We start from the raw sequence: 15,034 nt of genomic DNA on the forward strand, positions 1-15,034 counted from the left end.
AATCTAGCATCCTGTTCCAAAATGTTTCTTCTTTCATTTATCCTATTTTACTTTCTACATGAAGCTTTAATATAGACTTTGGGGCAAGATTTACTATTTCATGCCATTTATGGGTCCCTTTCTCTTTCTCTCTTTCTCTTTTTATAGGAAAGAACAACTGGAAGCAGCAGCCAGGTACATTTTTTTATTATGAATACCCTCCGCATTTCACCATTGTTTTGCAGGGAGGATTCAGTCCTGCGTAGTGGAAAGCTGCTGGGTAGCCATGTTGGTCACAAGTTAGTCTTTGAGGCTTACTCTGTTGCTGACCTCCAATTCCTCTGTCATTTTTTAAAAAGATTTATTTTATCTTATTTATATGAGTACACCATAGCTATCTTCAGACACACCAGAAGAAAGCATCAGATCCTATTACAGATGGTTGTGAGCCACCATGTGGTTGCTGGGAATAGAACTCAGGACCTCTGGAAGAGCAGTCAGTGTGAGTCAGTAAGTGCTCTTAACAACTGAGCCATCTCTCCAGCCCCTCCTTTGTCATTTTCATGTGAATTTAGTCAAGGACAACTTTATAGGATAATAGAAACAGCTATGATGTACTGAATGTCTATCTCCTCAGAGCTAAGCTCCATAAAGGTGATCACAGCTGATCTGCACAGTCAACATGTAAGAGAAGTCCTAGTATCCTCCTTTGTGTATAAGGAGACCAAGGGTAAGAATGGTTTTTCTATCCTTCTGAATTCTCACAGGAATTAGGTAGCAAAACCAAAAATCAAAGTCAGACCTGAATGTTAAAAGGATGTTTACCATTGTATATTTTTCTGTTTGTTCACTGGGCTCCTAGATGACATTATTGAAAGCAAATACCGACTGCAATTCATGATCTCCATACACCTGAGGCTTTTTAATAAATCATAAACAGTGCAGACTGCTGCAGAGGCAAGAAGAAGTTCAGGCTTGTGTATGACTACTTTTCTCAGCTTCCTATCCTGATGTCAAAAGTGCCCAAGGTCTGGACCCTATTCTAGTTTATAAAGCAAGATGGATGATTCATTTTGACAAAATAGTGTGAGGTGATAAGAGATGACATCATACAGCTAAGAGCAGTATTGATTTAAACTTATGGGGTGTTTTCTGGAAGTTTTCATGTAGCATTGTTGGATTAGAGCTGATACACACACACACACACACACACACACACACACTTTTCTGAAGTGGACTATAGTTGCAGGTAATGAAACCATGGATAAGTGTAGTAAATATTATTCCAAATATGCCTTACAATTTCTGCTTCTGGTTCAATTGATAACCAAACTAAACTCTGCTCCTCTGCAAGAGCAGCAAGCACTCTTAACAATTGTGCCATCTCTTTAGCCCCAGCTTATTCTGAAAGTAGAACTTAATAGATCCCTTGCCCTTTTCACCTAAATATCAAATAAAACAACTCAAGTGTTAGACACTCCACAGGTTACCTCACCAAGTAATACTAAGATTGTCTAAGTGAAATTGCCCTTTACTGGTTAACTGATTGCTAATTCTAATGGCTAATTTAGATGGCTTTTTTCTGCAGGTACCCTTGCATACCAGCAGAGGGCATCAGATCCATTTGTCATGAGCCATCATGTCTTTGCTGGGACTTGAACACTGGTTTTCTGAATGAGCAGATGGTCTATAACCGCTGAGCCATCTCACCAGTATCTGTTTACTGGTTAACTGTCCAAAAAGCAAGGACTTAAAAATTGGATCAACTAGTTAATCAAAAAATAGTTGAACAAGTGACACGGCAAGACCACATTTTGTGAGGAATGGGTGTGCAGAGTGCTTTCCACATGATCCTGAATCATTTAGGTTTGGGCTCCTGTGGAATGTTCAACTATTTTTATGTTATGTATCCTTGACAACCTCTTGCCCCCCTTCTCCCTCCCCTGGTTTGTGGTTTTCCCTTTTTATAAAAGCCCCTCAGCTTGCTGATCTTTTGTCAAACTCTACTCCTGCAAGAGTGAGCTGTTTGACTGTTGGTTGCCAACTCTCCTCCCTAATAAACCTCTGCTGATTGCATCCAGGTATAGTGTCTTGTGAGTTTGTGGGTGGCCGTTACTTCCCGAGACTGGAGTAAGGGTCTCCCAAGTTTGGGGGTCTTCATTCCTAACAATAATCTTTGTTATTCATGTTTTATTTCTCAAAATATAATGCATGTTTCTAACCACAAAAGAACAAATGGCTGTGATAATGTTGACCATACAACCTACATTCTGTATCATTTGACATAAAATAAAAACAACAAAAAAACAAACGTGATTGGGAGAAAAATATAGCTGTAACTTGGCACAGGACTTTGTGGTTTTGACTTTTGGAAGCTATATAACTTTCTGGTTCAGGGTGGGGCTGAGGCTGGGGTATTGCAACTTAGCTTCTGACTATAATTTTGTGGCTCTGATTTATCAGTAGTGACTTGATTACAATAAATTCTTATCATTTCCTTTGTCCTGTGGTTGAGTTGTGTTAGATCTCAGTGGACCCCGTGATGTAAAGGCTTTAGCACAGTATGTAACCACTGTCCAGTATGAATAGTTTCATAATGATGAAGACTACAGAGGTGTACAAAGGCTTCATTATACTAAACATGTCCATTAGGACTCTGGGGGTGTGTCCTGAGTCACAGAAGGTGTGTTTAAGACTCAAGGGTGTGTCCTGAGACACAGGGGGATGTGTGTAAAACTCAGTGGGCATGTCCTGAGTAACAGGGTGCATGTTTAGCACTCAGGAGGCGAGTCCAGAATCACGGGGGGAAGCTTAAGACTCAGGGGCATGTCCTGAGTCACAGAGGGTATGTGTAAGATTGAGGGGGCAAGTCCTGAGTCACAGTGGGTATGCTTAAAACTCAGGGGGTATGTCCTGATACACAGGGGGTGTGCTTAAGACTCAGGAGGTGTGTCCTGAGTCACAGGTGGCATGTTCTGAGTCACAGGGGGGCAAGAGGAAGAATCGGGGGTTGTGTCCAGAGTCACAGAGAGTTTGCTTAAGACTCAGGAGGGCATGTTCTGTGACACAGAGAGCCTGTTTAGAACTCTGTCCAGAGTCACAGGGGTGTGTTTAAGACTCAGGGAGAATGTCCTGAGTCACTGGAGGCATGTCCTGAGTCACAGGGAGCATGTTCAGGACTCCGTGGGCGTGTTTAAGACTCAGGAGGCGTACCCTGTGTCACAGGGGGCATGCTTAGACTCTAGTACATATTCTTTCATAATAATGAAGACTAGAGAATTCTTGTCTTGACCATATTAAATACACTCGCAGGGTGTCTGTCTTAGTGTATTCATTGCTATGAAGAGAAATCATGAAAAAGGCAACTTCTATAAAAGCAACAGTTTAATTGGGACTGGCTTACAGTTTCAGAGATTTAGTCCTTTTTCATCATGGCAGAAAGCAAGGCAGGCATGCAAGAAAACATGATGCTGGCAAAGAAGCTGAGAGTTTTGCTTCTTGATCCAAAGGCAGCCAGGAAGACACTGTCTGCCAGGAAGCTAGTAGGAGGGCCCATTCTGCACTGGGTGGAACTTCAAAGCCTTCAGTGATGCACTTCCTCCATGGTCACATCTCATAATATCTTCCACCCACTCCCTGAGCCAAGCATATTTATACTACCACATTCCACTGCCTGGCCCCCATATGATTGTGCAAACACATGAGTGTATGGGGACCATATTTAAAAAATAGCATAATACAAAATATGTGAGGTTCAAATTAAAAAGTCCTCATCATCTATAGAAGTCTCATAAATGTTAAAAGTCCAAAGTTCAAAGTCTCTTCTGAGATCATTCCAATCATGTAACTGTAATCTCCTATACGTTCATAAATATAGCACATAATATCCATCCAAATTCACAGGATATAGGTCACCATTCTTAATCACCTCTTGAGGAAATACTGGGCCAAAAGAAGACCAAAAGCCAGCAAGGCAATCTCCAAACGCTGCATCTCCATGCCTGATGTCAAAGTGTTTTTCAGATCTCCAAATCCTTCCTGTCCTGCTCACTGCAGCACAATACTTTCTCTTTGGCTGATTATATTTCCTGAAACTAGTTTTCCTGAGAAGGTTTCCCACAGCTCTGGAATCTAAAACTCTTGGGGTCTCCAAAGTAACTTCAAAATTACAGCTTCTTGGTCCAGTATCTGAGGTCCACAGATGATCTGCCCTCCTCAAAAGAAGCTGGGTCTCTCTCCAGCTCTTCCCTCTATAGTACACTAGGTTCTCCTCAATTCAACTCAACTGCTCCTGCTCTTCTTTCTGCTCATCCCACAGGACTGACATCTTCAACATGCTGGGTTCTTCTGTGACAAACAGTCTTGACTGCGTTCCGCTCATGTTCCCTTCATGGTGCCAAGCCTCAGCTGCACTGTATGAAACATTCATGCCTTAAAACCTGTGCCACATGGGTGAGTCTTACCCAGGACTGAGTCAAGCTGCACCACAAGGGACAACCTTGGCTACCTCTGGAATACCACTTCTTTGTCCTCTTTGAAAACAACAGAAGATTTCACCTCAGTGGTGCTGGTTTCTTCTTCATTTCTAATAATTTTTTAACTACAGACAACCAGCATCAATTGTCTCAGTCATCCCTTCTTTGCTTTTCTCTAAAAGCAGAGCCACATGGACAAAGCTGCTGAGTTCCTCTGCCTTCTGGGGCCCAAACATCGCCACATCTCTTACATCATCACCAGCTTTCTATTTTTCAACAACTTCACTTCCAACCCCCTCCCCCCCCCCCCCCCGGCTTGGGGGTGAGATGCGGAGAGAGAGACGCAGCTGCTTCTTCTTTCTTCTCCTCCTCCCACTGTCAGGTTCTTCTCGAGGCAGCCCCTATGCTACTGTAGCTGACCTGCAGTCAGCATCCTGGCCCTAAGACCAGCAAGGAGTTAAGTAAATAGCCTTGCACTATCCTAAAAACTTCTTCTGGGGATAAAAGACTGCACGGTAGGGTGATTAACACCTGTAGCCTAACAGCAGAGGATTAGGCAACATAGCCTTTGTTCTATCTCAGCAGGAACTGCTGGGCTCTAACTTGTAGGAAGAAAAGACACTTAGAAAAGTTACTATAGAGTTTATTAAGTGTAAAAAGCTATCTGAGAGGAAACGTGGAAAGGTCCTGAGTGGAGGAGAAGAAAAGATTCTAACAAAGTAAAAAACCTAAGGGAGAAAAATTCTAGGCAGAGGGAAAGGAAAAGGCGATGGGCTCTAACTAACTGACTAGTCTAACTCACCACTCTAACTGACTATTTAACTGAACTCTCATCTCTTTGTCCTCAGAACTTATATATCTTTCAGAGTACATGGTCACATGTTACAAGGTTCATCACAAGTTCACACCAAATTTCAAGTCATAAATTGAAAGAGAAGTTTACAACACAGAATGTTTACATGAATATCCATTAGGAGTAATTATCTAGCTAGACATCCATCACCTGTCTAGCTCCACAGGTTCACAGAAAGTTTGAAACTATAACTTAAGAAATTAGTGAAGTTTTATATAGATAAACCCAGGCAATATTTTCTCTTCTGTCTGGTACCTATAATCAATTGTGGATCCCCTCTAGTAACCTAGGCTAATTGTTTTATGACCTCTTGGAATGTGCTCTAAGCAGGAGAAGGTCCAGTTACTATCTCTCATGGGGCAATTAACTGATAACACTCAGGAGACTGGAAGAGTTATCTTTGCAGTTTCAACTATGCCTGAGGGACTTACTAGCAGTCTCATTATAAAAGAGCTTAATAATCACTGATATAATTTTAGGAATTCTTATAGGATTATCATTAAGACTTAAGAAGTCATCTATTTGTATATATAGCATCCCTACAAGACAGTACATCTTTATGGATCTGCTACGAAGGGGAGTGCTATTGCTTGGTGATAGTAGCATATGTATAATAATAATAATGATAAAGGGAAACACATATTAATAGCAGGAATCTTTCCTAAAATCACGTCCACCACATCCTTGCTAATGGGGCACACTCGTCGCAGATTATATAATAATCCGAAGCAAGCATTTCAGGATGATCATCTGCTCATTATTAGCTTGTCCCATTATGGCTCCCAACACAACTCCTTCCTGCCTTGCTCACTGCAGCACAATCTTTTTCTTTGGCTGATTTTATTTCCTGAAAGTAGTTTTCCTGAGAAGGTATCCCACAGCTTGGGAATCTAAAACTCTTGGGGCCTCCAAAGTAATTTCAAAATTACAGCTTCTTGTTCCAGTATCTGGGATCCACAGATGATCATCTGTGCTCCTGAAAAGAAGCTGGGTCTCTCTCCAGCTCTGCCCTCTATAGTACACTTGGTTTGGCTTGACTCCACTCAACTGCTGCTGCTGTTCTTTCTGCTCATCCCATGGGACTGACATATTCAATATATTGGGTTCTTCTGTGACAGTCTTGACTGCGTTCCTCTCCTGCTCCCTTCATGGTGCCATGCCTTAGCTGCACTGCATGAAACATCCATGCCTTAAAACCAGTGCCACCTGGGTAAGTTTTACATAGGACCAAGTCAAGCTGCACCACAAGGGACAACCTTGGCTACCTCTGGAACTCAACTTTCTCCTCTCAGAAAACACTCACCAGAAGATTTCACCTCAGTGATGCTGGTTTCTTATTCATCCTCACTAATTTTCTAACTACAGCCAACCAGCATCAATCGTCTCAGTCATCCCTTCTATTCTTTCCTCTAAAATCAGAGCCACATGAACAAAGTTCCTGAGTTCCTCTGCTTCCTGTGGCCCAAACATGGCCCCTTCTATTACTTCATCACCAGCTTTCTATTTTTCAACAACTTCACTGCCTAAGCTCGGCTGTCCTTGAACATGCTCTGTAGATGAACCTTGAACTCAGATCTGCATGGCTCTGTCTCCTGAATGTTGAGTAATATGTGTGTAACACTTTGACCATACCAGAGCTTTTTATTACCTAAAACTTGTTCTGTACCAGGATGACTTGAATCAGAGATCTGCTTGATGTTCATCTCCTGGGATTTAAGTTGTGTACCACCATGCCTGGACCCAAGTCTATCCTATATCCTTTAAGATTTTAAATTGAAAACCCAGTATAGTAATCACAATCTGTCAATTGTCAATTTGACACATATTTGTATCTCCTTATGTTGACATAAAAACAATAACGAGTTAATAATAATGCCTAACATTATACAGTTCTCATCCATACAACTTCACATTCATATGTTTAGGTGAATGGAATCTTGCCATAATATCACCATTTCTTTAATAACATTGTGTATCTTTGATCAAAGGATTTAGCTTCATTCAACTTCCTGGTGGCATTTTCTCTTTGAAGCTAACATTTCATGTTTTTCCTAAGATTACTAAGCATGATCAAAACAAGCACCATGAGAGTAAACACAGGCCAAAGGCTATGCTTGGCTTTCCTGAGACTTCCTTTGTCAATGCAATTAACAAAATAAACCTCTTTACCTTCAGATGAGAGCAAAACACAGAAACACTCTTCATCAAAACATTATAAAAATTATATACAAAATTCAAACCACCCTTATTACATATGTGTTCTACTAGCATGGTCCATGAAGTTCCACTCAATGCATGTACAAACCCAAAGTCTAAAAATCTACATTGCTTCCAACAAAAGCATGGTCAGGCCTACCAATAAGAATATTTAAGCCTAGGGTACGAACTTCTGTCTCAGATAGAAATTCCATTGCTAAGAAGAGACACTGTGATCAAGGCAACTGTTTTAAAGGCAAATATTTAATTTGGTCTGTCTTACACATTCAAGTGTTTTGTTCATTACCAAGATAGCAGGAAGAATGTCAGCATGCAGGCAGCCATGATGCTGGAGAAGGAGCTGAGAGTTCTGCATTTTCATCAGAAGGCATCCAGGAAGAGACTGTCTTCCAGCCAGGTGGTAGGAGAGCCTGTTTTTTACTGGCCTGAGCTCCAAAGACCAACACCCTAGGAGTTCACTTCCTTCAAAGCAGTAATATCTACTTCCACAAGGCCAAACATACTAACATTGTCACTTCTTAGGGACAAGCATATTCAAATCACCACAGTTTATTCCTACCATAAATTCTTTCATGCATTGAAATATGATTAGGACATGCAGATGGTTTGCCCCATTCATTACTCTCAGAAGGTATCTCTCTAGTATGTGTTGATTTTTGTATTCAGTGAATACTGTGGCATGTAAAGGACTTTCCAACTTGAGTACATTCACAAGATTTCTGTCCAATTTGTGGTCTTTTATGTCTTTGGAGACTACGGTGATAGGCACAGTTTTCTCCATGTCTGTTATATTCATAAGGTTTCTCTAAAAAGTGTGTCACTTGAAGAATTTGGAGAGTACATTGTCATGCAAAGACTTTACCTCATTCATGGCATTCATGCAGTTTCTCTACAATATGTATCAGGTGATGCCTGTGACATGCAAGGGCTTAGCACCATGATGACACTGAGTCACTCTCTTGAATGTGTTCTATTATGTAGTCTCAGATAAAAGTGAATTCTCAGTTTTTCCACAGTGATTACATTAATGAAGCTTCTCTCCGGTGTGATTTCTTTGTGTGTGTGTGTGTAAAGAACTCTGACATGCAAAGGCTTTACCACATTGTGAATATTCAAGCAGGTTTCTCTCTGGTATGTGATCTCTCCTGTCACTGCAGATGACTGTGACTTGCAAATGCTTTACAACACTGATTATATTCATGAGGTTTCTCTCCTGTACCTGTTCTTTTATAATAATGGAGATGCTAATGTTGTGAAAAGTCTTTACCACGTTGATCACATTCATGTGGTTTCTTCCAATACGGGATATTTTATGTTTTCAAGATTAGTGGGACATGCAAAGGCTTTAGCTCAAAGATTACATTCCTAGTTCTGTCCAATACCTGTTCTTTTATGTTTTGGAAAAAATCTTTATGGAAAGACTTTTACCACTATAAAGTCCTCACAAAAGGGAGGAACTCCCCCCACCCAAACCTCAGGAATTCATGGTCACCCAATAACTCACAAGCCACAGAAGTCGATGTAATCAGCAAGAGGTATATTTTGACCAGCATGCTGAGGTCAAGACACGGAACCCATGCAGGGTCTACGGGGTTTGACCCCGAGCTTTGGAGGCACAGGGAATTTAAAGGCAAAACCACAAGGAAAAAAACATAATCCAGGGGGAGTCAAGGGGGGTTATTGGAAAGCACCTATGGAAAGTCCCAGCCCATTATTCAGTTTGTGACAGGGTCTAAGTAACAGTCAGGGAGAATATTCTATATAGGCTATTCTCAACAGCCTATTCGTACTCAACCATCTTGTGGTCAGCCAAATTTCTGAAACACAGAGTTCACGAATGAGCTGACCTGTACTCTTGGTTCCTCTCAGCATCCTAGAAGTTTTTGAAAAATTTTAACACTTTTACCACAATGATTACATTCATAGGTTTCTTTCCAATATGGGTTGTTTTATGGTTTTGGAGAAAAAAATTTTCTGAAAAGGCTTTTACCATATTAATTACATTCACACAGTTTCTCTCCAGTATGTGAACATTTATGTCTTTGGAAAATTTTTAATTATAAATGATTTTTTCTACATTGATTACATATCTAAGAATTCTCTCTGGTATGTTTTTTTTTATGATATTGCAGATGACCCAGTTGTGAAAAGCCTTTACCATACTGATTACATTCATAAGGTTTCTCTCTAGTATGGTTTTTTTATGATATGGGAGATAACTGGAACTTGTAAAGGCTTTGCCACATTGATTACATTCATAAGGTTTCTATCCAGTATGTGTTCTTTTATGTCTTTGGAGATTACTGTGTGTGAAAAGGCTTTACCACATTGATTACAATCATAAGGTTTCTCTCCAGTATGTGTTCTTTTATGATATTGGAGACTACTGTGACATGAAAAGGCTTTACCACATTGATTACATTCATGAGGCTTCTCTCCAAGATGTGTACTTTTATGACTTTGGAGATTACTGTGACGTGAAAAGGCTTTACCACATTGATTACATTCATAAGGTTTCTCTCCAGTATGTGTTCTTTTATGATATTGGAGACTACTGTGTTGTGAAAAGGCTTTACCACATTGATTACATTCATAAGGTTTCTCTCCAGTATGTGTTCTTTTATGATATTGGAGATTACTGTGATATGAAAAGGCTTTACCACATTGATTACAACCATAAGGTTTCTCTCCAGTATGTGTTCTTTTATGATATTGGAGATGACTGTTACGAGAAAAGGCTTTACCACATTGATTACAGTCATAAGGTTTCTCTCCAGTATGTGTTCTTTTATGATATTGGAGACTAATGTGCTGTGAAAAGGCTTTACCACATTGATTACATTCATAAGGTTTCTCTCCAGTATGTGTTCTTTTATGATATTGGAGATTACTGTGACGTGAAAAGGCTTTACCACATTGATTACATTCATGAGGCTTCTCTCCAAGATGTGTACTTTTATGACTTTGGAGACTACTGTTTTGTGAAAAGGCTTTACCACATTGATCACATTCATAAGGTTTCTCTCCAGTATGTGTTCTTTTATGTCTTTGGAGACTACTGTGACATGAAAAGGCTTTATCACATTGATTACATTCATGAGGCTTCTCTCCAGTATGTGTTCTTTTATGTCTTTGGAGATTACTATGATATGAAAAGGCTTTACCACATTGGTTACATTCATAAGGTTTCTCTCCAGTATGACTTCTTTCATGCCTGCAACAGTAATGGGCACATGTGAAAGCTTTACCACATTTATTAGCCGGATCAATCATTTTATCATTATGAATCAATTTTACAGTTGGTCTCATAATAAAGAACACTCAGATCTTATACTTTTATCACTTTGATGTTCACGGTTGTACTTGAAAATACCTGTGATGGTAAGAGTATTTGCTACATGACTCACATTTATAACATCCTTTTTCTATATGAGATTTCTACATGATGCATTCACAGGTCAGAATAAAATGGAACAACTAAGAGCTTTAAAACTCTTATTGCATTCTTAACTTTTCATGTAGTGAGCATCATACCACAACAGCACTGTGAAACAGGATGAACAGAAGAATTGCCAAAATTCTAGTACCCATAATGATTTTCTGCAGTATGAATTTGCAAATGTTCCCAGTAAAGTCAGAAAACCAATTAATTGCAAACACCTATCATATTCAGAAAGTCTACCAAAGGCAGAATACTACATATCTTCTCATTGTTCTGAAATAGAAAGAGGTTGTTTCCTTTTAGTATCCCTATGCTCACATTGTTTCACCCATTCTGACAATTAATACACCCATTAAAAAAGAAGAACAAATGATAGGTTTCCACATGGAATTCACATGCATTGACTTTTTGTTCATTGTAGACATGATTAATGTTTCTCCACAACATTCTTGACTCTCATAAACTGACAAAACAATAAACTTAAAATTTTCACTATAAGAATATGAGTGTCACCAACTTTATCATGGAGTATCTGCTTATTATAAGGTTATGGATACATGTTTATCACTATTCCATGTGAAACATCTAAATATTATGAGACTATTCAGATTGGTAGTTACACAACATAGCTCTAATGGAGACACAAATCAAATAAAGGAGTCGCTTAAGGCATTGTTTCCTTCTCTACTTTCTTACAGAAATGCCTTGCAAACACAAATCACATAACTGACATTGAGGTACATAGTTTTGGGAGAATATTATAATCATAGCTACAATAAAAGGACTGATATTTTACACACTTGCTTTTCTTTAGAGCTTCCAGATCATATTAAAATTTTCTCACAGTCATATTTGTATCAGTTTAGACAATAAAATTACCTTTCATGACTTCTAGAAGTTTGACGTTGTTCTTTAGTAGGATGGACTTCCAAATTATAGCCTGAAACCAAGGTACCAGAAGATGAAAGATACGGTATTGGAATTAGGCAAAATTCAAGTTACTCTGAATTTTTACATCAAAGAACCTGATTTATTCAACTCAATACTACTTGATCTCTATTGAAATAAGGGATGATCATCAGTAACCAAGAAATATTTTTTCCCTTATTTTGAGAAGCAAAAGAAAATTCAGTCTTACCTATAGCAGTGAGGTTCCAGTAGGTCTCAAGCATCACATCTTTGTAGAGATTCTTCTGGGAAGGATCCAGCAAATTCCACTCTTCCGCAGTGAAGTTCACATGCACATCATCATAAGTCACTGCATCCTAAAATAGCACATATAAGTGTCCAACACAAAGCCTAATACTGACATCACTACAAAGTACATGTATGCTTCCTAGACAATATAATCATATAATTCTCGTAATTCATTTGCTTATTTGCTGAAACATGAATTATTATATAATCACTATGTCAGTTTAGAAGAAACTTGAAATATTGACACTTGAACCCTTGACACAGGGTTCACCTGTGTCACTCCTCAACCCTTTGAATAGGAAATAGCCTTGCAACACAAATGGCAATTGAGAGGGATATGCAGGGGGAAACAGATCAAATGTACTGAGCACACATCTGTAAAACTGTATGAACAATTACTAACTACAAAAGTGATGGGCAAGCTGCATGTATTTGCTCATGTCTTTAATCACAAAGGTACAGGCAGGTGTATGTCATTGAGCTGGATGCCAGCATGGTCTATCCATTGACTTTCAGGACAGCAAATCTTACATGTTAAGAACCTCACTCTTCTACAAAAATAAAGCAGGAAACAAAAATGATAGAATGAACTTACAGTTCTTTACTGAAGTTCCTGCAAAGAATTATACATTCACTGCAGTTCTGTATTCATCTTGCATAAAGATGAAGTGAACCAGTTTAAACAGCAACATTAATTAAATTTTACTAGAAGGGAATTCATGTTTAAACAGTTAAAAATAGACAGATGAAAATATTAGTAATGCATATATTGATCAGAAATAAAGAATGTAGCTCAGAAGATATAGCTCAGGAGATGGAAGCTCTTGCTGGTCTTCCACATAATAATGGTCAATTTCTAGCATACACATGTGGACCAAGACCTGTCCATTTCCTCAAGATTAGGAGTTCTGAGGCCATCTTCTGACAACAGTAAAGATGAGGCCCACATGATATTCATATTCATGCACCAAGCCATAATACACTCATTTATTCAAAAATTTCATGATACACACAACAGTTAGGCAGAACATCATACACCTGCAATTCAATGAATCTGAAACATCAGAAAATATTGATGACAGGAGCATAAGCCATCCAGAGAAATAGAATATAATCTACATATTAGTCTGAATTTCAAAATGAAAGATGTGGATGAAGAGCAGCACAAAAGCATGTGCTTATTGAACAAAAGCATGTCAGGGGGCTTATGTGGTTTCTATATCTACAATCAGGACAGAAAGGGCTTCACAGAAAAGTTTGGTCTAGAAAAACAAAAACAGAATGAATAAAGTTAAAAATATAAAACCACCGGGTTTGTAAAATAGCATAGCATTGAACAGGAAATGTGTGCACAGTATCTTATGTGATTGAGGGACAGAGTCCAAATGGGGAATGTATGAGAGCCTGAGAAGAAAGCTGAAGGATCAGATTCAACCACAACACTGGAGACACCCAGAACAAAATTTATCCTGTGTAAAAGAAATGCAGAGATAAAGCTGGAGAAGAGACTGAAGGAATAGACAATGAAAACTCTTTCAATTGGAGACACACATTATAGACAAGCTTGAATCCATGACATTATTAAGGATACTCTATGATGCTCCCACACAGGAGTCTTGCATAATTATCCATTGAGAGGCTCTACCCAGCAGCTGACTGAAGTAGAAGAGGAGATCCACAGTCAAAAATTACATAGAACTTGATAACTCTGATGGAAGAGTTGGGGGAGAGGATTTAAGGTTCTGAAGAGGATAGGAACTCCACAGGAAGACCAACAGGCACAACTAACCTTGATCCTTGGGGACATTCAGAGACTGAGTCAAAAACAATAACATACAGAGACTGGAAAAAAGACCATGGTCCATAATTAGCAGATGTGCAGCTCAGTCTTCATGATGGTCCTCCAACTACTGTAGCAGTAGGTGTCCCTAAAGCTGCTGTCTGTCATTGGAATCTGTTCCTTTAACTGGGCTGCCACGTCTGGCCTCAGTGGAGAGGATGCACCTAAACCAATAGAGACCTGATGCACCATCATGGGTAGCCAGGTGCCCACACCCTCTCAAGGGACAAATAGGCGATATTGGAGGGACTCTTTGAAGGCAGGTGACCTAGAGTAGGGACTCTACTAAGTTCATAGCCATTGTATTTATAAGAACTTGAAACTGGAAAGAATCCAGATGCCCCTCAACCAAAATATGAATATAGAAAATGTGGTTAATTTACAAAAGGAAAAACTATTTAGCTGTTAAATACAAGGACATCTTGAATTTTGCAGGCGTATGGATACAGCTAGAACCTATCATTCAGAGTTAGGTAACCCAGACCTAATAGCACATGCATGTATGTACTCACCTACAAATGTATAATAACCACAAAGAGGAAACCCACACTATACTTCATAGACCCAAAGAAGCTATAGAAGCAAAAAGACCCAAATGAACATGGTTGAATCACACTCAAAATGGGGAATAAAGCAATAAAAGAAAACAGATGAAAGAGTGAGAACTGGATGTTAGAGCAGATAAGAAAGGGGAATGGGGGAGAACCAGCAACAGGTGTGGTGAGAGACAAGAGAGGCCAGAGGAAAAAAAATTAATCAATATCTGCAGCTGGCTGGGAGGAGGGGATACATTTAGGATGTGTCAGAGACCACAAATTGGAGGGCACCAAGGAATCTATGTGGTTGTCTTAGCTGAGATGCATAGCAGTTAGATATGGATGCAGTTAGATATGGATGCGGTCAGGCAGGACCCCCGGTGGAGAGTTAGAGACACCAACCTATAAAAATACCTTTCTACCCAAAATTTGACCTGTCCACAAGAATACAATCTACAACATAGATTCCGTACAACAGCAAAATAACCCTTTGAT

The 15,034-nt window shown here is 39.3% G+C and overlaps 1 protein-coding gene across 1 annotated transcript in view; it reads right to left on the bottom strand.

The window, feature by feature from the left end:
* Window positions 1–15,034, bottom strand: part of LOC143437298 (uncharacterized) — a 172,113-nt gene that overhangs the window by 77,154 nt on the left and 79,925 nt on the right. The window contains exon 7 of the mRNA XM_076922106.1: window positions 9,829–10,682. Within this exon, the coding sequence (XP_076778221.1) occupies window positions 9,829–10,682 (854 nt within the window). The remainder of the gene's footprint in view (window positions 1–9,828; window positions 10,683–15,034) is intronic.

This window comes from Arvicanthis niloticus, chromosome Y, assembly GCF_011762505.2.
Source record: "Arvicanthis niloticus isolate mArvNil1 chromosome Y, mArvNil1.pat.X, whole genome shotgun sequence".
Lineage (NCBI taxonomy): Eukaryota > Metazoa > Chordata > Mammalia > Rodentia > Muridae > Arvicanthis > Arvicanthis niloticus.